The 26,713-nt window shown below is 43.4% G+C and overlaps 1 protein-coding gene across 1 annotated transcript in view; it reads left to right on the top strand.

Annotated features, from left to right (window-relative positions):
• The first annotated feature begins 9,157 nt into the window (after positions 1 to 9,157).
• The window catches only part of RAPGEF3 (Rap guanine nucleotide exchange factor 3), an 87,865-nt gene continuing 70,309 nt past the window's right edge, over positions 9,158 to 26,713 (top strand). Inside the window, exons 1-2 of the mRNA XM_032238900.1 lie at positions 9,158 to 9,516; positions 11,426 to 11,641. Coding sequence (XP_032094791.1) covers positions 9,511 to 9,516; positions 11,426 to 11,641 — 222 coding nt within the window. The 5' untranslated portion in view covers positions 9,158 to 9,510. The remainder of the gene's footprint in view (positions 9,517 to 11,425; positions 11,642 to 26,713) is intronic.

The following is a 26,713-nucleotide window of genomic DNA, read 5'->3' on the forward strand; positions in this document are numbered from 1 at the left end:
CTGGGGTGCGCGTGGCCTGTGCATGATGCACCCGGCCCGCGGGCCCCCAGTTTGACACCCCTCATCTAAGGTGTCTTTTAAACCCAGCCTCCTTTCTTTCAGAAGCCATAGCATAGTTCAGGACTGTGTTTTGTAAATCAGGTCTATTACTATTTTGAATTGTAAAAATTAGATCCAGGCCCTATATTCCAAATACAATTGAATGGTCTATATCTTAGTATGGGGTATGTATCCCTCCTATTGTGGCTTATTCAACAAAACTATGGTTAAATTAATCATGGCCTAGCATGGCCTATAAATGTAACTAATACAATCTTTCGATTTCATTCTCACTGCAGATATTATCCTGGAATAGATAGCTAGTAAGTTGGTGCCATATTACATATGGGCGTAATTGGGGCATATGAGCTATTCTGTTCTTATCCTACATTCATTGTAAAGCTAAGTCCACGTGGTTGCTGTGGCTTTTGCATTTCGTAAATGTTTAGTCCCCGAGTTCAGTATATACATACATACATACATACATACATACATACATACACACACACATACACACACACACATATCAGGGTGGCTCAGTGGCTAAGATGCTGAGCTTGTCGATCAGAAAGGTGGGCAGTTCGGCAGTTCGAATCCCTAGCACCGCGTAACAGAATGAGTTACTTGTTCCAACTTCCGGCAACCTAGCAATTTGAAAGCATGTTAAAAATGCAAGTAGAAAAACAGGAACCACCTGAAGAAAGAAATGTCCTTCTGGGTTCGGCTCCAAGTGGGGAAAAAGACCCTGGAGACATGGAGGCTGCTTGGAAAGATGGTTTATTGGTGGACAGGACCACATGGCTTGAGTCCTGAACAGAAAAGATGATCACATGCTTCAATGTTGGTGGAGAAGAAGAGGAAGGCTGAGGGAGGGGCTTGCTAGGCTTTTTATAACCTGTTCAGTCCCACCTCTCTTGTTTCCTGTTCCTGTGTAAGAAATGTATTCTGATTGGTTGTCAGACTCCCATGGGGCCATGCAGGGGCAACTCTCTAGGCTGTGTTTTGAATCCAGGTTTGGTTGAGTTCTCCGATGCCATGTGGTCAGTTGAGGCCAATATTATCATGCTTTAATCCCATTCCCCTGCAGCTGAAGTGGAGAAGCCTTTATTATGTAAAGTGGACTAGCTTGGCCTTCTTAATGGTCCATTGACAAAGTGGGGATGGGCAGGAAGCTACAGGCAGCTATTATGTCTTTTAAAATGTTTCTTTCTTTTCACATCCAGAGAAATATTCTGCCTTTTCAATATTTCCTAGGATATCTCATTTTTCTGGGAGAGGGCTGGATGATAACTTCCTATACTCCCTTGGTGGGAAAGTAACAGCGTTCCATCTGCCTTTGATGTTTAGTCATGCCAGCCACATGACCACAGAGACGTCTTCGGACAGTGATGCCTCTTTACCTTTGAAACGAAGATGAGCACCTAGAGTCAGGAATGACTAGCACATACGTGCGAGGGGAACTTTTATCTTTTTATATATCTATGAGCAAAGAAAAGCATTTAATCCACCTGAGTTGAGTTCCACCTAAGGATGATACTTTATGCAGCTGATAAACTGGGCTCTTAGTTAGCAAAGGTGACTTTCAGGGTGGTTACCCCTCCCCCCACCTCTTCTATTGAAAAGGAGCGGCTTCTCAGGCTTGACTTTCTTTCCCCCCCACCCTTTGTGAAATCTGAACCTTCTTCAGGACCCTCTGTCTCTTTGAGCCACCCCCACCTTTCACTCTCTCAAAGGAGGCCAGCCTTTGAAAGGAAGAGATTAGATTGATTGCACCACTCTCGCTGGGGGATAGCACGTACACCCATTCTCTGCAAGCTACAGGCAGCCCAATGCAATCCTAGTCTCTTTTAAAGGTAAGCTTGGGTTCTTGCTTGACTCATTATTTGGCCTTTCTTGTGGCTGTTGTACTAAGCAAGGGAAAAGAAGTTGTCTCCAACAGGATCCCTCCCCAATTGTTCTGGCCTGGGAAAACTCAGGAACCTGTCCCTCTTCAAATCTGAATAATAGGGTTAAAATGGCTAGGGTTGTCCCTAAATCAGGGATAGGTTTGGGGTTTCATGTTGAGCCTCTAATGTGTTTTCAACAGTTGGTGGAAAAGCAAACAATTTGTTCATCGGAGAAATGGCCCATTCACTCTTGGTCTCCTTATTTTAGGTCCCTTAAGATGGAGTTTCTAAAGCTGATGGTATCAATTGCATCTATAACAAGGCTGGACAACTAGCAGCCCTCCAGATGCAAATCCCCAACAGTTTCATCTGCATTGGGATAGTTCAAAAACCTCTAGAGTTATATGCGTTCATCCCTGTCCATAGCATATTTTGTAGGAATCCTACCCTGGTTTCCATCTGAAAAGCTCCCAGAGCAGCTTCTATAATAATAAACAGTTTCTGAAAATAAGCAAGGAAGAAAACAAACAAAGAAACAGATGGGGCAGGGAAAGGAAAACAAGGTACTTTAGACAGGAGTTCTGAATGTTTCTTCAGTCCTATTAAGAGCAGCTACGTGTGGTGTCCTTAGAGAGTCCCAGAGGACATCAACATCCCCTACAACTACTGACCTTGTTCTCAAGAGTACAAATGGCCCAATCTTCCCTAGAAAGGAAGGTCTTAGCAGCAAGTAGCAATGGTGGTCCTGGAATTGCATAGAGTGTTTTGTATTCCCACCTGTTTAATTACTGTCAGGAGCTTCCTTGGTTTTTGAAGCTCCTTAAAGATCAGCTAAGGAGAAACCTGACCAGGAGGTGCAATCCATGATCCTTCAGACTAGAACTTGTACGTAACAGGGATGCACCAAACAATTTGTTTTATTGAATTGAGAAGACTGCCTAGCTCCCTAACATTTTGGATAGTCTACAACATTAAAAGATACTATAGATACTACATTTAAATTTGTGTTTACAAATGTAAATACTCCATGCAACATTTTCAAAATTCCTTGAAATCCCCTGATTGATTGCGTTCAAAACAGGTTGCTTTTCAATTTTCTAGTAGGCATTTCAAGCTTGAAAGAGGAGCTGTTCTCAGCTCAGAATGTATCTGCAATGGTAGAACAATTTTTCTGAAGATTTTGCACAATCCTAAAACCTTAGTTAGGTTGATTTTAAACATGGTTATCTGCTCCCATCGCAGCAAGGCTGAATTGGAGGGAGTTAATGAATCCCTTGTGTAATTAGAGCGTCAACAAGCTCTTTGTTAAACAAAATTAATTTGATAAACATTACTGCTGGTATCCCCAAACTTTCTGACATTGAACCGATTTAGTGTTTGGAAACCCTTGGGTCTCTCATACATAAATATATGTTCAATCCATCCGGCACTGGGCATTTAGGGTCTCCAGCCCCAGCAATCCGCTGTTGATATTTCCATCAGGTGGTTCAACCTGAATTTTCTTGCTAAGAACACACTGACACTTCCACTGTATACTTGCTTATCTTTACAGCACTTTTTTTGCCAACAATCTACCAATGTTAATGTGATTGGAGTGCTCCTGCTTGACAAAGGGGCCACCCACCTTTGTATCAGAGGCTTTAAGTGCCAGCTCAATATTGCCTGTCTTAATTGACAGCAACAAGCTAAAAGGTTTCATGAAATGTATTTATACAAATACAAATACAATAGCAGAGTCGGAAGGGACCTTGGAGGTCTTCTAGTCCAACCCCCTGCCTAGGCAGGAAACCCTATACTGTTTCAGACAAATGGCTATCCAACATCTTCTTAAAGACTTCCAGTGTTGAGGCATTCACAACTTCTGGAGACAACTTCTGTTCCACTGATTAATTGTTCTAACTGTTAGGAAATTTCTCCTCAGTTCTAAGTTGCTTCTCTCCTTGATTAGTTCTCACCCATTGCTTCTTCTTCTACTATCAGGTGCCTTGGAGAATAGTTTGACTCCCTCTTCTTTGTGGCAACCCCTGAGATATTGGAACACTGCTATCATGTCTCCCCTAGTCCTTTTTTCTATTTCTCCCAGCCCTACCTGGGAGAAGTGAAACCTGGGGTGATCATGAACATCATTTGGACTTCTAGCCCAGAACCACCAGGTCCAATCTGCTAGTTAGTAATAAAGCATTTCTTTGCTACTGTCTATTGATGGTTCAGATGCTTACTGCTCAGATCTGGTAGCTGGGTTCATACTAAAAGTCAGTAGTTTGTTGGACTTAGTTTAGCAGGTTTGTATAACATATTACTATAATTTCTCCCAAGGATTTATGACTTAGGATACGGTGTTGTATAAGCCTTATCCCTTGGCCCTTCTATAAATAATTATCAATCAAATTATTTAATTCAGGTTTTAATTCTCAAGTCTAGTTCCTTGAATATTTCAGAAGCTGCCTTTAGATATGCAGTAAGGTTCTGCTAGAAGTGTTTCTGATCATTATTAAATATTAAATACTGCTTTTACCTTATTGTACGTGATGATATTCTAAACATGTCTTCCTTCTTTTTTTTTCGTCCTTGGAAATTAAGAAGTCTTATATAATTAAGTGCTGCTTTTATGCCAAAACTGAACCTTATGCAAGAGTCTGACATTCTACTGATAAGGATTTGGCACTTAGTGGAAAAGTTATAGCTGGGGCTGCTCTCAAAGAGTGACTAAGCCAGCATCATAGTAAGCTAACATACTAGATGAGATAAAGGGAAAGAATCAAGTAGAATAGGGACCAGGGAAATGCTATTTGGTAACAATGCCAGGGGAAGGACGGCAGTTCTAATGGGTGCATCTGCGTCGCATGTGGAACATCTGAAACTAAGTTCCTGGGCATCTCCAATAAAAAAATGAGGGAGTGGATAATGGAAAAGAATTTTTTCTTCCTTCTCCTGAGATCCAGGACCAAGCAGGTGGAGAACAGCTGGATTGGGCATTTCTTCATGTTCCCTTTGTTTGATCATTCAGGCTGCTAAATATTCTTAGCCTATTTATATTTACTTACAACCAACACCCTGGGCGAATCAATAATGTAGTTTGTTTAGTATCATCTTAGTGTTTTGTACAAAGTCAATCACTGTGATTTGTAAGCCATGTTATATGGCTTAGTGTGGCGGGTATGCCTGAACAAGGGCCCAGGAAAGTGTATTATCTAGCTTATAATTAAACTGATCAAGTAAAAGCTTTTGATAATAGAAAGTGCTACCCATGAAATAATAATAATAAATCATGTAAGCCATGGAAAAGAGGAATACAAGTTCAAAGAGGCAAAATCCCAATGCTTAGAAGGCAGCGGGTACATCTTTTTTGGCCTCTTCCTTGTAGCAGCCGAGTACAGCTGACAGCCAAGATTTTATCAGTGTCGGAGCCAACCTTGTAATAATTGTCTAATCTACCTGTCCCATCTCATTCATGATGGTAAGAAACTGGCATGAAATAGGACTAAATGGTAGCTCTCGTTTTGTTATGAAACCTGATGCTTGGTATTTACCTTACTGATCAGTCGGTTTAGGGCTGCACAGGATCACTGAATCCCGTGATTTGTGGCTGGCATCACGTCATTTCAATGGGTGATTTGACTTGTAAGGTGGTGACATTTCATAGCAGGACTGGTTCGGTTGGGTGACTTCTTTATGCGCTCATGTGACTCTAGTTTCAACTTAACAATCAAACTTAATAAGGTTTCCAAACCACCCTGTTAATCTAAACGAGGATTATAACGTCTCTGAATTTGATGGAAGATCATTTATTTCCTGCGTTAAGGAAGTGAACATAACGTGCCGGGGCAAGTCCATTTTGTAATTGCTCCTGTTTCTGATTTTTACAATCCCTGAGAGATTGTAAATTGACTACTAAGTTAAATTCATTAGCAAATAACCATTGGTAACAATGATGCTTCTGTATAACTGCATCTTAACCTAGGTTTCAGTTGAGGAAGTCACGGTATACCTAATCACATCGTGCATTATATGTTGTGCAATCTAAGCCTTAGATGTCAACACTGGAGCAGCACTGAATTCCCATTATTTTAGATTTGTTTAATCACATGTCACACTTCAGTGGGCATAAGTTTTCAGGACACATAAGTTCTAGGTTCACTTATTATTTATCTGTTGCATTTCCTCCACTAATACTCCAATCTTCAGCTATTCCTTCTTTAAATAGTGTGTGCACTGAATCAGCTTTTGTAAGCAGTGACACATTGACCTCTTACCTTCCGACAAGGGTGTCAAATTCAATTTCATTGAGGGCTGCATCAGGCTTGTGTTTGACTTGGGGGGGCGTGGCCAGCTTGACATCACTTATGTCAGCGATGCCTGTGGTGGCCCAAGTGCTCTGCCAGCGAAAACAGGCTCGCAAGCTCCGTTTTTAGCTGCAATGGCCTCCTGCAACCCTCTGCCAGGGAACATGAAGCTCAGGAGGGCCACATACTGGTAGAGGCACCATGGGCTAGCCCTCTGCTGTTTTCAGGATGGCACTGAGGGCCAGATCTAAGCACCACACAGGACGACCTTGAGTTTGACACCCCTGCCGTACGAGCTTGTTGAATTTCCCTGGATAAATTCCTGCAAATCAACTCTGCAAACTGTAGCAAACTATAGATTCTTCTACCAGATAAGGAAGAAAGCCTCCAGCTGAATCAGTGGTGTAGCACCATTAGTCAAGAAAAAAATATTGAGCCACATGCTCCTGTATTTATGTTTATTGGGCTGTATTATTATTAGTTAGTGAAAATAGACATTTTTAAAACATGATTGCAAAGATAATGTAGGTCAGTTGACACCAGCATCTTAACTGATTGACTGAAAGTCTCCAAGTGGGCTTCAAGCCTACGGCAAAACTGGAACTCAAGAGTTTCTAGCCTGATGCTTTCACCACTTTAGTGCAGCGTGCAATGGAAGAACCATAGCAGCTTTCTGTTTAGAACAAACCGCAGTTCGATTTTTCTTAATTATTTTGGTGCCTTGCGTCGGTGTGGAATTGTTGGAAGAAATGTCCATCTGGGTTCAGTTCCAAGCGGGGAGAAAGACACTGGAAACATGGAGACTGCTTGGAAAGATGGTTTAATGGTGGACAGGATCACATGGTTTTGAGGTCCTGGGCAAAAAAGAGAAAAAGCACATGGGTGAGAGAGAGAGATTTATACCTGCTCTTGGGCATCGCCTTGGAGCTTCCTGTTCCTGTGTTACAAATGTATTCTAATTGGTTGTCAGACTCCCATGGAGAGATAACTTTGTAGTGTCTTGAGTTTAATCTTGCTGGGTGATGTAATCTCTACAGGTGCCATGTGGTGAGTTCTGTTGCTAGATGGATAGAGGGCTACTCCTACCTTTGTTGGATCTTGTGAGGGCATTTGCTTATGAATAGACCTAGCTATCTCTTAAGTGCTGACATCTGCTGTGGGTTATTGAGGAGGGTTGGTGTCTGTTAAGAGTGTGTCTGATTCCTGCGTTAAAAAAAAGATGTTTCTCCATTTCACAACCAGGGAAATATAATATTATGCCTTTTTAATATTTCCTAGAATATTTCATTTTTCTAGGAGAGGGGTGGGTGCTAACTTCCTACAGACTCTTAATGACTGCCTGAACAGGTTTCTGCAATTTTCTGGGCAAGATTTCCAAATCTTGGTTTGCCATGCCCTTGTTTTCTAGATCTGAGAGAGAATGATTGGCTCAAGATCATCCAACTGGCTTTGTGCCCAAGGTGAGACTCGAACTCAGAGTCTTGAGGTTTCTAGCCTGATCCTTGAACCACTACACTAAACTGGTTCTCCTACACTATGATTCCTTGCACAGTCAGCCAGATGTTTAGACCGGATAATTGGTTTTTTTTTAATTAAAATTTTTAGAAAAAAAACTTTTACAAATGTTTACCTCCCCCCCTTCCCTCCCCCCCAACCTCCCCCCCCCCCCGGACTTCCCAGAACCGATACAGGGTATAAATCTTTAACAAAGATATTCTAAAATAAACTTAAAGAAAGTTAGTATCATCTTTCATTTGAGCTTTAACTCCTCTTTGCTAGGCTAACTCTAAACAGATTATATCATTCCTTGTTTCTTCAGTCATAAACTATCTGGAATTTCTTAGTCCCATATTTATTTTGAATATAGTCTATCCATCTTCTCCACTCCAGCTTATATCTCTCATATGAGTGGTCCTTGAGATATGCTGATATTTTAGCCATCTCTGCTAGGTTTGTTACTTTTAATGTCCATTCTTGAATAGTAGGCAAATCTTCACTCGGACCGGATAATTGTTATTGAGTGCATTAGTTCATGCATGTTCTATGCTCTGGTTTAACCATAGCTATTTGAATAAACCCTGTTTTCCAGGGTTCTAAGGTGTAAACCAGTGTGGGAGCTTCACCACATGCTATCCCACAGCGAAACAGACAGCATTGTGATTGGGAAGGGTTAAAAAACATATTGGGTCTACTGCCATCCTGTGGCCCGGTGTTGCTCAGTGCCCACCATATAATCAGCCCATCCTGTCTTGCAGGTTGCTCCATAAGGGTACAACACACACCGTGTTTGGAAGGAAAGGACAATACAGCACAAACAGTAGGACAATAGTAAAGAACAGGACAGGGAAACGGAAGAGCCACAGTGGTGTGTGTGTGTATACACACACTGCTTCCAATGTCGAACAGGACCGAGGAAACTCAAGAGTTCAAGTTTCCCTTAGCCACATAATTCCCCCCCCCCTCCCTCTCCCCAGTAACTTTGCAACGTGAAGGTTGGGGGGTGTAAAACGACCCGTAGGGTAAAACGGAGCTCTTAAAAGTCAGAGTGGGTCTGACCCCCAAACAGAGATAAGATCTGTGGAGAATCGCGTGTGTTTTTCTGGCGGCGATAGGCTCAAAGAAACGAAGCAGGTCGGATTTCTGAGCGCCCGTGGACTTCTCTAGGGCGGCGGCGGCGGGAGTCGGTTTAGTGACTTCTGGCAGCGCCTTGTGCTTCCCATTGGCCACTTTCAGAGGAGCCCCTGGGCCGGCGGCCGCTTTGAGCTCGGGACTCGCTCTACCAGAAACGTCGCTGCCTGCCCTTTTCCCGAGCGGGGTGAAGGGGTGGAGGAAGTTGCTCCCGGGCTTTTCCAGCTGAATGCTTCTGGGCTCAGGGCCAAAGGTTCTCCTGGCGGCAGCCTTGGCGGCGCTTTTTCTGATTTTGCTCCCGTCCCGCGGCTCCAGAAGAGGGAAGGTGCGAAAGCAAGGAACGTGTGCGCGCGCGCTCCTTTCCCCTCTCGCTGTGTTTGTTGTGTGCATGTGTGTGTTTGTGTGTGTGTGAGAGAGAGACAGGGAGAGCAGGAAGCCAAGAGCGAGAAGATCCTGGTGGCTCCCGGGCGTGCCGGCGAAACATTTTTCCAGGGAGCACGCACCGAACCGGGTCGCAACTTCAAACCACAAAGAAGTCGCGCTCGTGCGCTTTGTTAACGACTCCCCCGCTCCATGATCCCATGTCGCTGCTATCCTAACAGCCCCGCGTGTGACTCCCGAAGGCTGTGGGCTCCGCTGCGCCCGGAATTCTCAATGATGACCCGGCACCGGACATGAAGGTAAGCGTGGGTCGCCTTCTGGGGGAGATTCCTGCTGTCTGCGGGTCTCCACGGCCGGATTTATAGGAAGGTGGGCGCAGGATTCCGGCACAGAAGGAGCTGGGCTTAAACCTGCCGTAAAAGAACGGGAAAGAAATTGCAGCTACCCGGTCGTCCCGACGCTTCAAAAGTTGGTAGAAGAAAATCCCGGATAGGAATTAAAAGGAAAAGGAGTGTTCTCAAAGCAACCTTGGTTGGATCGGATTTTCAGGTCAGATCTCTCATTTAATAACACAAGATGGATTTCAGGAAAACCATTCTTCTCCCGAGTTCTTTTCCTCCCTTCCTCAATGAATGCTGTGGCATTCATTGTTAAAACCACAGAAGTAAAAAGTTTTGACTGCTCTAAAGTGCAATAAAATACCATATATTTGTGTGCGTGCATGCGTGTGTATGTATGTATATGTTTGTGTGTGTGTGTGTGTGTGTTTGTGTGCGCGCGCGCGTGTGTCTCAGTGGCTAAGACACTGAACTTTTGATCAGAAAGGTCTGCAGTTCCAATCCCTAGTACAGGTCTCTTCTTCTGTGAGCAGGAGGTTGGAATAGATAACCTCCAAGGTACCTTCCAACTCTGTTACTGTTTACTGTGTATATATGTACGTATGTATATATATCTATATGTATGTATGTTTGTATGTATTTATGTTTGTTTGTATGTATGTGTGTGTGTGTATGTGTGTGTGTGTGTGTGTGTGTGTGTTGTATTTGTGCTGATAAATAAATAAAGGGAGACTAGTATAGATCTATTTCAAGCTATTTAGCTCTCATCAGCTAGCCATACCCTTACTGGGATTCGAACCTGTGCTGTATTACATCTTAGGCAGATGTGTTAGGTTCGAATCCCAGTAAGGGTATGGCTAGCTGATGAGAGCTAAATAGCTTGAAATAGATCTATACTAGTCTCCCTTTATTTATTTATCAGCACAAATACAACACAAATGTAACAAAGACAACAGTAAAAATATTGGGTTTCTGTCGTGATGGTCTCTTGTGACAAGCCGATAGACAGAGAATAGAAGCAATTAGCTTCCTCCCATAATTGGGGCATACCAGGGGTTGTGACACTAAATACATACCTATTTCCCTGGCTCAGATGATAAAGGAGGAGAACCTTGTGGCTTAGTGGTTAACACAACTGCTTAATATGTAATACAGCACAGGTTCGAATCCCAGTAAGGGTATGGCTAGCTGATGAGAGCTAAATAGCTTGAAATAGATCTATACTAGTCTCCCTTTATTTATTTATCAGCACAAATGCAACATATATCTCTATCTCTATCTCTATCTCTATCTCTATCTCTATCTCTATCTCTATCTCTATCTCTATCTCTATCTCTATCTCTATCTATCTATCTATCTATCTATCTATCTATCTATCTATCTAATCCTTGACTTACAGCAGTTCATTTAGTGACCAAAGTTACAACAGCAATGGAAAAAGGGACTTATGACTATTTTTCACACTCATGACCATTGCAGCATCCCCATGGTCATGTGATTTACATTTGGATGCTTGACAACTGGTTCATGTTTATGATGGTTGCAGTGTCCTGGGATCATGGGGTCATCTTTTATAACCTGACCAGCAGAATCAATGAGGAAGCCAGATTCACTTAACAACCGTGTTACTAATATAACACCTACAGATATAGGCAGAAAAATCATAAAATGGGGGCAAAAATCGCTTAACAAATTTCTCACTTAGGAACATAAATTCTGGACTCAGTTGTGGTCATAAGCTGAGGATTACTTGTATACTTGTGACAATAACACTGCTCTTTTGAACAGAGAATCCAAGGCTGACAGGATGGGAAAAAGGAATCATTCTGGTATTTTTTTTTTCTTAGCTATTTTTTTCTTGTTCCCAAAGGTGGCCTGGACCGGGCAGGGAAGGTGGAATGTCGAACTTCCACCGGGGGAGGTTGCAGACTTGTCCCAGTTCTCCACGGGACTCGTGGATTCGATCCCTGAAAGGAACCTCCTCTACGAGCTTTGGAAAAAAATGCACTTGTTCCGTAGCTACAGCTATCGGATCCAGCTGGAGGGGCAGCTGAACAATGCCCCAAGGATCCAGGGCATCCGATGGGTAAGTAAGAATGCTTGGACGTTGCAGACAATCGGGTCGGTCCTATTTTATGGGAGCTATTGGCCAATTTGTCTAGGCTCTGAGGCTTGCACACTTGGCCTTGGAGAGGAGGCCACTTGGAGACCCAAGGATTGTAGTTCAAAGAATAGCGTGATGGATATGTCCATCTAGGAGCGTTCTCCCCTCAATGGGCAGGAATATCGGTGTGGCTAAGACAAATCATTCATTTAATATTATGCCTGCGAGTCAGAGTGACAGCAGAGTGCTGACATGAGCAGGGCGAAGGGATTGGCGTGCTTTCACTTTCAGGCAGGATGTGAAATCTCTTTACATCACCAGAATCTGAGTGTGCGTTTTATTTTAGCACAGGCCTAACAAATAGTCCTTGGATGTCCTGAGAAAGTTTACGTCTTGTCCCTTAGATCTCTTCTGTTGTCAGAAGGGGTTTGTGGTTGATTTCCCCCCCCCTTTTTTAATATTGCTGTTCTTAAGAGAAATGTGTTGTTGGTTCTGTTTGTTTCTTTTTTGCTTTCTAAGAATGATGCTATTGAATGAATGGCTAAAGCCATCCCAGGCTTGGTCTTGTTTATCAACCTTGGCAGTGTTTCTCAACCTTGGTGACTTTAAGTCCTGTGGACTTCAACTCCCAGAATTCCCCAGTCAGCAGACTGGGGAATTCTGGGAGTTGAAGTCCACAGGACTTAAAGTCGCCAAGGTTGAGAAACACTGCTTTATGGTGAAAACCTTCCTGCTCCCAAGGGGTTCAGGGTTACTTGAGTCGATCCTCAGAATACCAGAACAGACAGTGTAAAGTTAGTCCTCGACTTACGACCACAATTGAGCCCAAAAAGTTTGCGTTGCTAAATGAGACATTTGGTAAGGGAGTTGTGCCCTGTTTTACGACTTGTTGTTAAGTGAATCACTACAGTTGTCATGTTGGTAACGTGGTTGTTAAGTGAATCTGGCTTCCCCATTGACTTTGCTTCCCAGAAGGCTGCCAAAGGTGATCACATGATCCCAGGATACTGTAACCCGTCATAAATATGAATCAGTTGCTAAGCATCTGAACTTCGATCACATGACCATGGGAATGTTGCAACGATTGTGTGAAAAATGGTCATGTAACTTTTTCAGTGCTGCAACTTTGAATGGTCACTAAATGAACTGATGTAAATTGAGAACTACCTGTATTAAAAGAAAGCGAATAGTACTGCAAATGCAAAAAGCAAGAACCACTTTAGCAGAATATCCGATTCTAGCCATTGCAGTTTTAAATTTGTTTATGGCAGAATTGATTACTTTTAAGGGCTGCAGCTGTCCATATTCCTCCCACCCCTGAAAATTTTGAGCTTAACCCCCAGAGATCTGTAAACGTTTTTTTTTTTTTAAATCTTTAAATGATTTATGAAATATTGAGACAGTAATTAAATTGGAAAGTAGCTATATTAACCATAGTAGGTTTTATTTCAAAGTAAATTAAATCAATTTTATTTTTTGTCCCGCTAGCAGCTTTGGGGATGTGGCCTTCAACAAGCTGCTCTAGCTGTCAAATGAGAGAAAAAAAGCATTCAGCTAAATGTGATGAAATACAGCATGGCTTAATGTACGAGAAACCGGATGAATGAATTTCATAGTTGAGCAGGAATTTGAATGTTATATGCTGGATGGGGATCATGGGAATTGTAGCCATTTATTTTGGGAAGGGTCTTTGCATACTCATCCTGTCATTTTGGGGAATTAGTGCACTGCAATGTTATTAACATGCATTCTGTAAAATTATCCTCAAACTCATGGGGAATTCCCCATGACAACCATATAAGATAGATAAATGTTAATTGTTCTCTCCATAGTGTATTAACGTAGCTATTCATGCAGTACTGGGATACAAATAATTTAACAACCGATTCTCTGCCCTAATAACCATCTGGGTAGGCATGGCTCGGTAGTCATGTGACTGGGTGGGCATGGCCAACTCAACATCACTCAGGTCAATGGGCGCTTCGCCTTAGCTGTTACAATGTCAAAAGGGTTAACCAAAGCGGCAGTTTCTGTAATCAGGGCAATAAAGAATAGGCTAGAAACCCCACCAGAATGTTTCCTTCCTGCCTTCCTTACAGGATTAGCCTTGTAAAGTGGAAAAAAAACAAAATGAGATTTCTTCCAACAACCGGTTCTCCCAACTGCTTAGAAAATTAAAAACTGGTTCTTCCGAATAGATGCGAACTGGCTGAATCCCACCACTGCATTCATGTATTAACACATACTGTATGCAAATTGCAATGTGAGGGCATCTTACCCATAAGTAAAAAGTGAATATTTGCAGGATGAAATAAGCAATCACTTGTATCTTTAAAAAGAATAAGTGCCACGTTGATTTTAGAACTGTTTCAGCTCGTTTCAAACCTTTCTGATTAAGCCATGATTTTCTTACATAAGCTTCGGAGCTTAACCGGTGGTCAGATAATACTATTTCCAGTATAATAATGAGTTGGATCCAGTTGCTTTTCCCTTTACACAAGATTAAGATGTAAATAGGGTGGCTTTCCCCACCCACAGTTTTCATGTGCCATATCTGGTCAGTGAATAAACACATTGTTATTTAAATCATCAGTTTGAACTTGGAGTACTCTTTCCTTCTTTCTTTATTCAGATGCCTGGAAGTATGTGAGAGGATATATACATATATTTTTAATAAATATTCTACTCCAAGATCTGTGGCTTTAGGGTTAGAAAATGTCCAGAGATATGTGGATGACTTGGGGGGAGGAACAACATTCTCTAAAGTATCTGTTCATCCTTTTTTCCCTCCCTCCCCCACTCTGCACGCACACATACCCATCACAGCTGAAGTGGGAAATAATGGAGAAGAACATTTTTGCAGCTTTTTAAAAAATTTCAAAAGGCTATATATTGCATTTTGAAGTTTTCTTGGGGTGGTTTATAACACATTGAAATCTCCAGGTAAGATTTAGAAGTCACTTTTACTGTATCAAAATGCTTGATGAATAAAAAAATAATTTTGCTCGGCATTAAATAAGGAATAAAATAATAGGAGGGGGATTTCTCTGGGATGGACACTTTAGAATTGGGACCACCACTAAGAAGGTCAGCTTCTAGTTGGTCATCATCCTATATATATATATATATCCATATCTAGTAGCTTAGTGCCAATACTTTGAATTGGGAATGAAAACAAATAGGGAACTCAATGATGCTGATAATATAACACTGACTGAATAAATTCAAAATGCTGGGTTCTGATTAGCATTCTGCAGCAGAAATCTGGCACCTTCCCCAACTCCTGATCACTATGGAAATATATATTTTCCTCACTGGAGACATCTCAGGTGATTAGCTACATGGTATCGGACCTGGCTATCTGAGAGACCACCTCCTGCCATTACCTCCCAGAGACCTATTAGATTGCACAGACTAGGCCTCCTCCTGATTCCATCTGCCGGTCAACGTCGGCTGGCGACTCCCCGGGGGAGGGCCTTCTCTGTAGCTGCTCCGGCCTATGGAACGATCTCCCCGTTGAGATCCGGACCCTTACTACCCTTCCGGCCTTCCGCAAAGCGACTAAGACCTGGCTGTTCCGGCAGGCCTGGGGCTGTTGATTTATCCAGCCCCATCCTAAGTTATGAATGTTGTCGAATTTTTAATGTTGTTTTTTATTCTGTGTATGTTCCCCCCCCTTCTTTTTTTACCTGTAAGCCGCCCTGAGTCTTCCGAGAGTGGGCGGCATACAAACCAAATAAATAATAATAATAATTAGCATCTATGTGCACTTAACACAAGGTTTGGAGGTTTTTTGTTCCATTTGTGGTTAGGACTCCTCTCAGCAATCTTTGATGAATGAGAGGATTCTCACTGTCTGGCTTGCTAGTCTAAGCTCTTGCTTTTGAACTTGTCTGTGGAAATCTATTGGCACTGAATTCATGATACTCGCCCTTGTTACTGGGTTCCCTTTGGTGATTTCAACCAGATGTGGGACAGATCGGCTGGGCCCTTGTTGCCAAAATGAGCTGGAGAGCTTGCAGATAGAATATGTAAAAGGATATCACTTATAAGGTCCCTAGATTCAGCTTTTGAATTTTCCAACTTCGATCACTGGATCACTTCGATGGATCACTTCGATCCATCCTTTGTCAGTGGCTGTACTTTCTTTCAGCTCCCAGGCAGATGGCAGCAATTAGAGTCAGTCTCACTAACTGAGGTCACACCTTGGGAGAAGCCATTGGGTGGCTTGATTGGGGTTCACCTGTGGCCTGCATGAACCCAGCCACTGTGGCTCATACTCTGATGAAAAATCATGACTTAGCAAATGTATAAATAAGATCCCCCTTTATTTTATTGCTGCTTTCTTATCACCACAACATTCTTTTTATTATGGATTTTTTCAGGGAAAGTCACTTTAAAACCTTATAGTGAGGGAAAGGAAAAAAAGGGAAGAGCTAGCAGTTTGGGGAATGGGATCTCTCCTATTTGATAATGGCTGGGGAGGGGATGCATTCTTCACACTCCTGAAAAAAATATGTTCTAAAATCCAATATTTCTCAACTTCAGCAACTTTAGGATTTGTGGATTTCTACCCCTAGAATCTCAAGCTGACCTGGGAATTCTGGGAGTTGCAGTCCACACAATTCAAAGTTGCAAAAGTTGAGAAACACTGATCTGGCCAACTGCTCAGCATTGTGATTAAGCTTAAAGTAGCAGTTTGAGTTCCTTGGCCACCAACAAGTAGCAAGTAAACAAACCGAAAAAAGCCTGTTCATTTGCTTCTAAGCAGGATGTGCAAGCAAGCACCCACGCCTGCCTGAAAGCTATTTTTTCCTGAAAATAATAGCTTTCTTTTAGAATCCAAGGAGTAAAAAGAAAGCCTCAGCTTACTTAGGAGTGAAAAGAAAAAGCACTTGTTACAAGCTCAGAATAAGTGGTTTTCTTTCTAATTATTTCCTAAGATTAGGAAGTGCTCTGGGATTCGAACCTTCATCTTAACAGGGAGAAAAGAAAAATATATTCCAGGAGTTAGATGTGATTCAAATTAGGGCTGAAGGACATAAGCTGGCAAAGAGATCCTCGGGCCTTTGAGTTTGTTCAACAGAGTCTTCATTTCCCTGACTAAAGAGCTGCACACTCCCTCCCATTTCAAGGAAGGCAGCTTCCCCAGGGAACTCCTGGCTTTTTTCTTTGGTCTAAGGAAGGGCGATACCAAGGAATAGCCAAACATAGCTAGGAAGAAAAGGACAGGCTCCTGGTTTGGCTTCCTGCCTGATTTGACCGGATTTCTGGCGACAGACGGACTCCCTGGTCTTTTGCATCCAGCAGCCGGAAAAAGCAGGGTGGGGTGGAAGGGGGAGAAAGGGGAGGTGATGGTTCCCTTCGGAAGTGGCTTGGCCTCTGTGAGTTTGAGCGGTTGCCTGGAAGAGTGGCCGTTCCATTGACCACATGTGCAGTGAACCATGAGAGCAAGGCAGGATTCCTCGCGGAAAAAAAAATCCTCTGGTGCAGTCAATTTCAAAGGGTTCCAGGGATCTACCGTATATACTCGAGTATAGGCCGACCCGAATATAAGCTGAGGCACCTAATTTTACCACAAAAAACTGGAAAAGTTATTGACTCGAGTATAAGCCTAGGGTGGGAAATGCAGCAGCTACCGGTAAATTTCAAAAATAAAAATAGATACCAATAATGTTTTTGAATATTTATTTCAAAGAAAAACAGTAAACTAGCGGTGTATTCAATGAAATACTTCACTCACCTCATGATGCTGATGTCCCGCTGTGATGATGATGTCCCGTGCAGCCGCGGGAGCGATGTCCCGCCTCCTATGACACACGGCACAGTGATTCCTATCATTGGATCACTGTACCAGAGGAGGTGGGACATCGCTATGTGGCTGCTTGCCATAATAAGGAGGAGGTGGGACATCGTTGCAGAGCGGCAGGAGGGGGAGGAAGGGGAATCGTAAGACAGCCCTGCATTACATTAGAAGGTGAGGAGGGGGGATGGTGCGGTGCGCGCTGCGCGGCAAACTGACACAGAGGGAGGGGAAACTCACAGGGGCACTGGGCCATTCACGAGTGTCACCCAGCGGCATGGCCCCGCCCCTTTTTCTCCTCCATTTCGGGCAAATTTTTTACTGACTCGAGTATAAGCCGAGGCGGCTTTTTTCAGCCCAAAAAGTGGGCTGAAAAACTAGGCTTATACTCGAGTATATACAGTATCTGTTCCCCACTTCAAAACCGGAAGCGGTAAGAAGGTGTAATCACTGTGAAATCAAATCCAGGCACTGTAGAAAGAGGATAAATTGGACCTACCCGTGGAGGAGTATACTCTTAGTTACTCCCTGCTACAGAGTAGTATTGCAGTGGTAGTATTGCAGTGGTCTGTGTACCCAATTGTTGTGCTTGCAGAATTCATGAGTCAGAACCCATCAAGCTGAGACTTTTAAAGCTATCAAGATTAAGAAAAGCTTAGCATGATCAGTATATGTGCCAGTTGAATTGGTGCAACAGAGAATAGAACTATAGTTGGAAGATTAGGCTGATAGGAGGCTGGGGTGGTGGTGGTGGTCTTTGTTTGATGTGGCAGTTCCAAAAGCTTCTCCTTAAAAAATTTAGCATGATAAAATTTAACATGGTGACTTTGGAAGACGATGTGATAATATAAAGAGAAGGTTCCACTCATATCTGTCTGGACACAAATTTTAGCTGGCCCCGCAAAATGCTGGGCAGGAGAGCACTTGAAGAGCTGAAGAGAGGATGAGCTCACTCTTGTTACTTGTCAGTGTTAATCAGCTGACAAGCTATTCATCTGCCTTGGGGCTCCAAATAGTAAATGGTTTGGAATTCTGGGTGTTGCTGTGCCAGTGCCCCATGGGAGCAGTTCAGAGATGGCATTCGGCGGGTTCTGACCAGTTCTGGAGAACCAGTAGTGGAAATTTTGAGTGGTTCGGAGAACCGGTAAATACCACCTCTGACTCCCATCTATTCTCTGCCTCCCAAGTCCCAGCTGATCGGGAGGGAATGGAGATTTTGCAGTATCCCCCCCTGCCACGCCCACCAAGCCATGACACGCCCACCAAACCACGACCACAGAACCAGTAGTAAAAAAAATTGAATAACACCACTGGAGCAGTCCAACGGGGAAGGCTGATCTACTGTAGTGAAGACAAACTCTCTTTAAAAAAAACAAACGTCGTTATATGGTTTTATGAATCTTCTCTATGGCACATTTCTTATCCTCTCCTCTGAATGATCTCTTAGAATTAAAGAGATGCCGTGCTCTTGGAGAAGAGGCATCCCGATACCAGTTTCTAAGCAAGAGAACCAATCAGGTGCTCAGAATTTAAACATAACTCCAACCAAACAACCAATCATACGACCAATTGACTATCCTGGCACACACGACATTTATAAGCTAAGGAGAATAGGACAGGACCATCCTGCTGATGATTTTACTTAGTCTGGTAACGAAAGGTTCAGAAACTAACCTTGAAACAAGCTGGGAGAGCAAACCACTGCCAAAATCTAAAACCCCAGCTACAAGTATTTTCTATGACCTATTTCACCAGTTTCTCAAGCTCAAGATTCATGATTTGTGCATTATATCAAAGTGTAAAGGGAGGAAATGGCCCAGATATTGTGAAAACTCCAGGTGGTTATTAGGACAGCAGGGGGATCCAGATTCAAAGGGCAAAATGTGGTTTGGAACATGCAGGAAAACAGTGTAGCCCTTATCAGGAAGGCTTTAAATAGCTGTTTCATTTCCTGAGCTTGTATGGCTGCCTCATATCCCAAGGAAAGCACTCCCGAATCCCATTTTATCCTTGAATCCAGATCTCTGCAATCCTCCTCCAGGTCAATTGAGCTACCTCTCCTTCATTGCACAAATGAGGATGCTGGAAATAGGAGGCTCTTTGTGCTCCTCAACAAATGGTAGGTTATAAATATAACAAATAATTTCCTCCTCGTATAGAAATATCTAAATAGGGTACCTGCAGGAAACTGGTGTGACAGGAAAAATGCTAAACTAGGATCTTTGTAACTGCAGTCTAATTTTCTATATTTCTTTCTTGATGAAAGAGCCCATTGAGTTCCTGCTGACAATATGAGAGAGAGTGGGCAGGGCCCTACTCCGGTTCTTATTTTGAGAGGATTTATTTTTGGATTGCAGAAAGGAATAAAAGTGTTGTTTGTCTCAGGACTGCTGTGAAAGTAGAGAAGGCATGAGCTGAGCTACAAGTAACACTTGAAATGAATAACAGAGTTGGAAGGTATTGGTATTTGGTATTTATTCGATTTGTAGGCCGCCCTATTCCCCGAAGGGACTCAGGGCGGCTGAACAAAAACCAAGGGAAGGGGAACAAATACAGAAAAGTAAGACAAACAGGACAGTGATACAACAATTTAAAAAACACAGCAAGCACAACAAGTTCGAGTGGGGAGGGGGAACTCAACCCCAGGCTTGCTGGGACAGCCAGGTCTTAACGGCTGTCCGGAAGGCCTGAAGGGTGGCGAGGGTCCGAATCTCCACGGGGAGCTCGTTCCAAAGGGCCGGAGCAGCCACAGAGAAGGCCCTCCTCCGGGTGGTCGACAGCCGGCATTGGCTGGCAGATGGAATTCGGAGGAGGCCTAATCTGTGGGTCTATGGGAGGCAATTGGCAGGAGGCGGTCTCTCAAGTACCCAGGTCCAATACCATGTAGGGCTTTATAAGTGATGACTAGCACCTTGAAGCGTATCCGGAGACCAATAGGCAGCCAGTGCAGCTCGCGAAGGATAGAGGTAACGTGGGTGTACTGAGGCGCACCCACAATCGCTCGCGTGGCTGCATTCTGGACCAGCTGAAGTCTCCGAACACTCTTCAAGGGCTGCCCCATGTAGAGTGCATTGCAGTAGTCCAGTCTTGAGGGACCTTGGAGGTCTTCTAGTCCAACCCCCTGCTTAGACAGGAAACCCTACATCACTTCAGACAAATGGTTATTCAACATCTTCTTAAAAACGTCCAGTGATGGAGCATTCACAACTTCTGGAGGCAAGTTGTTCCACTGATTGATTGTTCTCACTGTCAGGAAATTTCTCCTCAGTTCTAAGTTGCTTCACTCCTTGATTAGTTTCCAGCCATTGCTTCTTGTTCTACCCTCAGGTGCTTTGGAGAATAGCTTGACTCCCTCTTCTCTGTGGCAGCCCCTGAAACATTGGAACACTGCTATGATGTCTCCCCTAGTCCTTTTTTTTCATTAAACTAGATCTGTGATAATGAAACTATGGCACGCGTGCCACAGGTGGCACACAGAACCATATTTGCTGGCATGCCAGCCGTCAGCTCTGGCGGCATCCATGCACCAGTCAGCTGGTTTTTTGCCCTTTCAGAGGGCCAGGGGAGGTCATTTTCACCCTCCTCAGGCTTCAGGAAAGCCTCCGGAGGCTAGGGAGGGGACATGCATGCATGTGTACCAGGTGTTGTTGTTGCATGCGCTTGTGCAGGTGGATGGGGAGGATTGAATTGGTGTGGGCATGCACATGTGCGATAGTGCGCTTGCACGCAATTTTGGCACGCTATAAGAAAAAGGTTCGCCATCACTCAGCTAGACATACCCAGTTCCTGCAGTCGTTCTTCATATGTTTTCACCTCCAGTTCCCTAATCATCTTGTCTATTGTGAGCCGCCCAGAGTCCTTCGGGAGTGGGCGGCATACAAGACAAATAAAAACAAAAACAAACAAATCTTTGGTGCTCTTCTCTGTACTCTTTCTAGAGTCTCAACATGGAATAAGAAAACCTTATTGTTCCATCTCTTGAGAATTCTCTATGCTTTCCTTCTGGCAGGTAGGAACAAAAACAGATAGCGGTGAGGTAGGAAACCATGGAAATGATTCCATAGTAAGCTGGCGGGGGATATTCAGGAAATTTATTTGAACCACTTTCAAGCAAACCAGTGGCAAAGCTTCAATTATTCTCTGCACATATTTTATCTGCAGATTCTTACCTTAATCAGTACTGTACTAGGGAAAGAAGGGCAGGACAAAGCCCCTGTCCTGATTCTGTACATGTATTTGCAGGTGTAATTCCACATATTCAACCTGTGGATTCCCTGTGGTGAATGAGATGGGCATTTTGTGTAGTAATCTGGGATTCTGCCCAGAGTGGAGCCTGAAGAAACAGCTGAGCTGCTCTATAGTTCAAGATTACCAGCTGTGAATTGGATTCATGCGGGTTTTTTAATTCCTGGGGGCAGCTTAATAGGGCAGAATGACTAGATCCAGGAAATAATCAACACTTCTTTGTGGATATAATGCTACCTGCCTTGAAGCAAGTGGGTGGTATGTTCTGTTGAAGAAACCTTCCTTAGATTTCTCCTTTTGACCAGTACCCAACTTTTCCTTTTGAGGAAAAGTTATTAAGAAGTTGCTGGGGAACCATGGAAGATTTTGGCGGAAATAAGTACAGTATCTGAATCCTTTTCAGTTAGGTTTCTGACCCAATCATGGGAAAGATGCTTGCTTGGGTCAATGACTTTGTCAGGGGCTTAGATGGGGGTTGGGGGAGAGTGTTACAACTATAAGTGGCATTCAATACTGTATCATTGATTGTGGCATCTTTCTGGACTGTCTATATGGGTTGGGAGAAGGGTGGGCTTCAAAAATTGCAGCAACGGGTTCGCTGCCCTGTTGCTGGGTGAGTGTGGCCATAGTGGGTATGGCCTAGTCAGCCTTCTGCATCACAGTGTGGGGAGGCGTTTTTTGCCCTCCCCAGGGTTTGAAGGCTTTTCTCAAGTCTCCGGGAGGGTGGAAACTGCTTCCTCCAGGCTCTGGAGTCTCTCCAGAGGCCAGAAACTTCCAGCAGGCCCATTTTCCCCCTCCCTGAGCCTCCGCGCAGGCCCTGAACTTACCTGGCTGTGCCGGCAGGCCTGGGGTTGATGAGTTCCCCTCCCCTCTCGACTTGTATGGCTGTATGACTCTTGTGTATTTTAATTATGTGTATTGTGTTTGTATCCCCCTTTCCCCCTTTCGAGTTGTTCGCCGCCCTGAGTCCCTCCCGGAGAAGGGCGGCATACAAATAAACTAAATCTAATCTAATCTAATCTACCTGGAATGGGCCACGTGGAGTCTCTTGGGAGGGGCTGGGTGAGGTGGGCATGGCCAGCCAGGGGTGGCATTTGAGGGTTCGCTGAACTGTGCGGAATCCTAGCTAGAGGATCTCCTGGAACCTTGCGAACCCCCAGCAATCCACCCCTGGTTGGGAGTGGCAGTACAATTTTATTCGGCTCCTATCTGAGTTGGCAATCATAGTCAGTGGTGATAGAGGAGAAAGACCCAAGCTCTTGGATCTTTCTTTATAAACTTCTGCAAGACCTGGTACTCTCCTTTATGTTTCTTTACATGTTTATGAAACATTTTACAGAAACCATCGGTCATTTGGGGAGTAGTTTTAGACCAGGGGTGTCAAACTCACGTCATCATGGGATGTTTCAGGACTTCTTCCCACTTTACTAAACCGGCTGGGGGCGTGGCCAGTGCGTGACGCATCCGGCCTGTGGGCTGCGAGTCTGACAGCCCTGTCTTAGGGGACTCACCAATATACCAATAACACTCAGCTTTTATGCTGCTGCCTCCGGTTATATATCTATATCTATATCTATATCTATATCTATATCTATATCTATATCTATATCTATATCTATATCTATATCTATATCTATATCTAATCTATATCTATATCTATATCTATATCTATATCTATATCTATATCTATATCTATATCTATATCTATATCTATATCTATATCTATATCTATATCTATATCTATATCATCTATATCTATATCTATATCATCTATATCTACATCTACATCTACACCTACACCTACACCTACATCTATATCTGTCTGTCTGTCTGTCTATCTATCTCAAAGATGCCATGGAAGTTTTTGAAGATACCTGGATCTGGATGAAATGAAACAAAATCCTGCCAGGCCTCAGTTGTTATTGCCTGCACAGGGTTGGTGTGCTTTTAAAATGCTCCATCCAAAGTCCCTAACAACAGAGTACTTTTGGTTGCTCTTTTAAATTGCTTTTGAGAGTTATTCTGGACAGGATCACAGTCTCTGATTTAGGCTCTCAATTTCCAATGAAGCAGGTAGGAATTCTGGCTAGGGTGCTTGGCCTAGCTTCTGATGGTATCTCAGTTACAATCCCACCAGGACCAGGATGTCCTGGTGATGGTGACTCAAGTTTTGATAATCTTACAGCTGAATTACCGTAATGTGCTACGTACAGAGGTACCTTTGGAGACGATACATTAGCTGCAATTGGTACAAAACAAAACAGCTAGCTCAGGGATGTCAAAATCAAGGCCCGCGGGCCACATCGGGCCTGCCGGGTGCTTAGGTCTAGCTTGTGGGGACTGGCCTGTGGTGCCTCTGCTAGAAAAAATGGAACCTGCTTGCAGCCCCCCACCCCCACCCCCAAGCTCCGTTTTAGCTGGCAGAGGGCTGCAGGAGGCCATCACAGCTGAAAATGGAGCTTGGGAGCCCGTTTTCAATGGCAGAGCACTCAGCCCACCATAGGCACCTCTGACATGGGCAACATTGAGCTGGCCATACACCCCCCCCCCCATGGTCAAATACAATCCTGATGTGACACTCAATGAAATCAAGTTTGACATCCCTGAACTAGATTGTCGACTGGACAATCCCCTCAGTATAGAATGACAGTCTTTTTTATGTTGCTGGATTGGTTAGCAATAAACATTTGGACCCAATTCAAAGGTTGGTTGTTACCTTTAAAATCACACATAGCATCACACCAGGATATACAGTACAGTAATGCCTTGGTAGAATTGAATCTCTCTGTCCGATCTGCACATTTAGAGAAGGCATGTTTCCCACCTTACATAGCATGCAAAGAGTAAATGACAGCTATGTGCCACATGTTTCCTTCCTTACATAATGTGTAAAGAGTAAATAACATAGCTGTCATTTACTCATAGTACGATGAGTAAATGACATAGTAGCCCCATATAGTTGACCTCTCTTTACCAGAGATCTTTGTGGTATATACCTCCCTTGCATTTTGCAAGGAAGATGATCTTATTTCATTGGGCCTTTATTCTGAGCTGGTTGTGGGCACCATGGTAGGATATCATAAGAAATTGATTTTATACACTGTAATTGTATAGAGTATATTCCCAATGCAATTTTTAATCTTCTCTGGTAATTGATTCCCAGAGTGCATCAGAGTTGGAATGGATTAGCAATTTTATTAAACCATCAATCCACAAAGAATCTCCCTAGGATAATGGCAAGATGTAGAAGAGATAGTTGGGGAAGGTCTGAAGGATCGCAGTTTGAGGGAGCCAGAGGGACTTCCTCACCATAAAAGCTTCAGGCAGTCACAGTAAAGATAGAAATACAAAGTAGTTATACAACATCTTTTGACTGGTACTGGAGAGAATCTTATGCCTGAAAGCATGCTGTCAGTAAGAAAAATGGGGATGTGGAGAGCTGAGCATATTCGTATTATATTGCATAGGATTTTCAATATTTTCTTGGTAGCAATTAATATACGGTAGCTTTTAATTGGAATTGTATGTATATTGTCTTCCTATTTTAATATAATTTTAATTAAAGATTTTCACATAGTAAAAGATAAACATAATCATATTTTTAAAAAAAGTTAGAAAAAAAGACAAAAGACAAAAGGTATGGGAGAAACTAGAAAAAAATTGTATTTTAGAAACCAAAAGTAACTTTTATTTAATTTTTATTCTCTCTTGATTTAAGAAAATAAATAAATAAAAGATTTTCATTGGCCTCACGCCTGGGCCTAATGGATAAGTCCATCTTTGAGCCACAAAGTAAACAACAATACTAGACATTAAGTAAGAAAATGTTTACAGATAATACATGTATAAAACGAAGCAGAGACAAACTCAGTTAAAGTCCTGAGTAATTCATGCAGGTTTGGTCTCAGTTGGCATTTTCATCCAGTATATATTTGACATGCCCTGAGGCCTAGTGGTACAGTGGTTAGAATGTGATATTTCAGGCTAACTCTGTCCACTGCCAGCAGTTCGATGTTATGGGGCTCAAGATTATCTCAGCCTTCCATCCTTCTGAGGTTGGTAAAATGAGGACCCAGATTGTTGGGGGCAATATGCAAATAATGCTTCTTCATTGTAAACCACCCAGATAGTGCTGTAAAGAACTATGGGGAGATAGGTAAGCCTAAATGCTATTGCTCCCCTTGTAATGTGAACTGAAGAAGGAATTATCACGATGACAGCTGTAACTTTTACAGCAACCTCGTTGTTGTACCATGTTTTCCCAAAAATAAGACAGGGTCTTATTTTCTTTTGCCCCGCAAAATATGGCCTTGGGCTTATTATAGGGGGAAGGCTTATTATTTTCTGGGGCAGGTGAGAAGAGAGGCGCGCCTTTTACCTTTCCAGCTCCGTCGCGTTCCTCACCATTGTGTTCAGGGAAGCCGCTGGTTAAAAAAAACTCTTCTTGCGAGTTCAATCAAACTTCTTCCTTCTCACTTCTCCCCCTCCCCACCTGCCACCCCTCGCTAAAGGGATGGTGGGGAAGGCAACCAGGCAGGCTGCCTTTACCATTGGGGTGAGTTGGGCAGTGTTAGGCCGCGAGGGGCGCCTCTGATCTTTCCAGGTCCGTTGCATTCCTCGCCCTTTCATCCAGTGAAGCCCCTTGTAAAAAAAAAAAAAACCTTGTGAGTTGAACTCATGAGGTTTCTTTTACAAGGGGATTCACTGGAGGAAAGGGCGAGGAATGCAACGGACCTGGAAAGGTAAGAGGCGCACCTCGCTTCTCCCCCCCTCCACCTGCCACCCCTCGCTAAAGGGACGGCAGGGAAGGGAACCAGGCAGGCTGCCTTTACCATTGGGGTGGGGTGGGTGGTGGTTTTTTTTGCATGAGAAGAAATGGCGGGAGGAGGTGATTGCATTGCTGGCCTGCCACACTTTTTGTGGCAGGCTCTTTGAGCGGGAGGGAAGGGTGGAGGTGGGAGCACTTTGTTTCGCCTGCCGCTGTTTTTGTGGTGGGCTCTTTTGGA

This window comes from Thamnophis elegans, chromosome 2 (assembly GCF_009769535.1).
Source record: "Thamnophis elegans isolate rThaEle1 chromosome 2, rThaEle1.pri, whole genome shotgun sequence".
Taxonomy (NCBI): domain Eukaryota; kingdom Metazoa; phylum Chordata; class Lepidosauria; order Squamata; family Colubridae; genus Thamnophis; species Thamnophis elegans.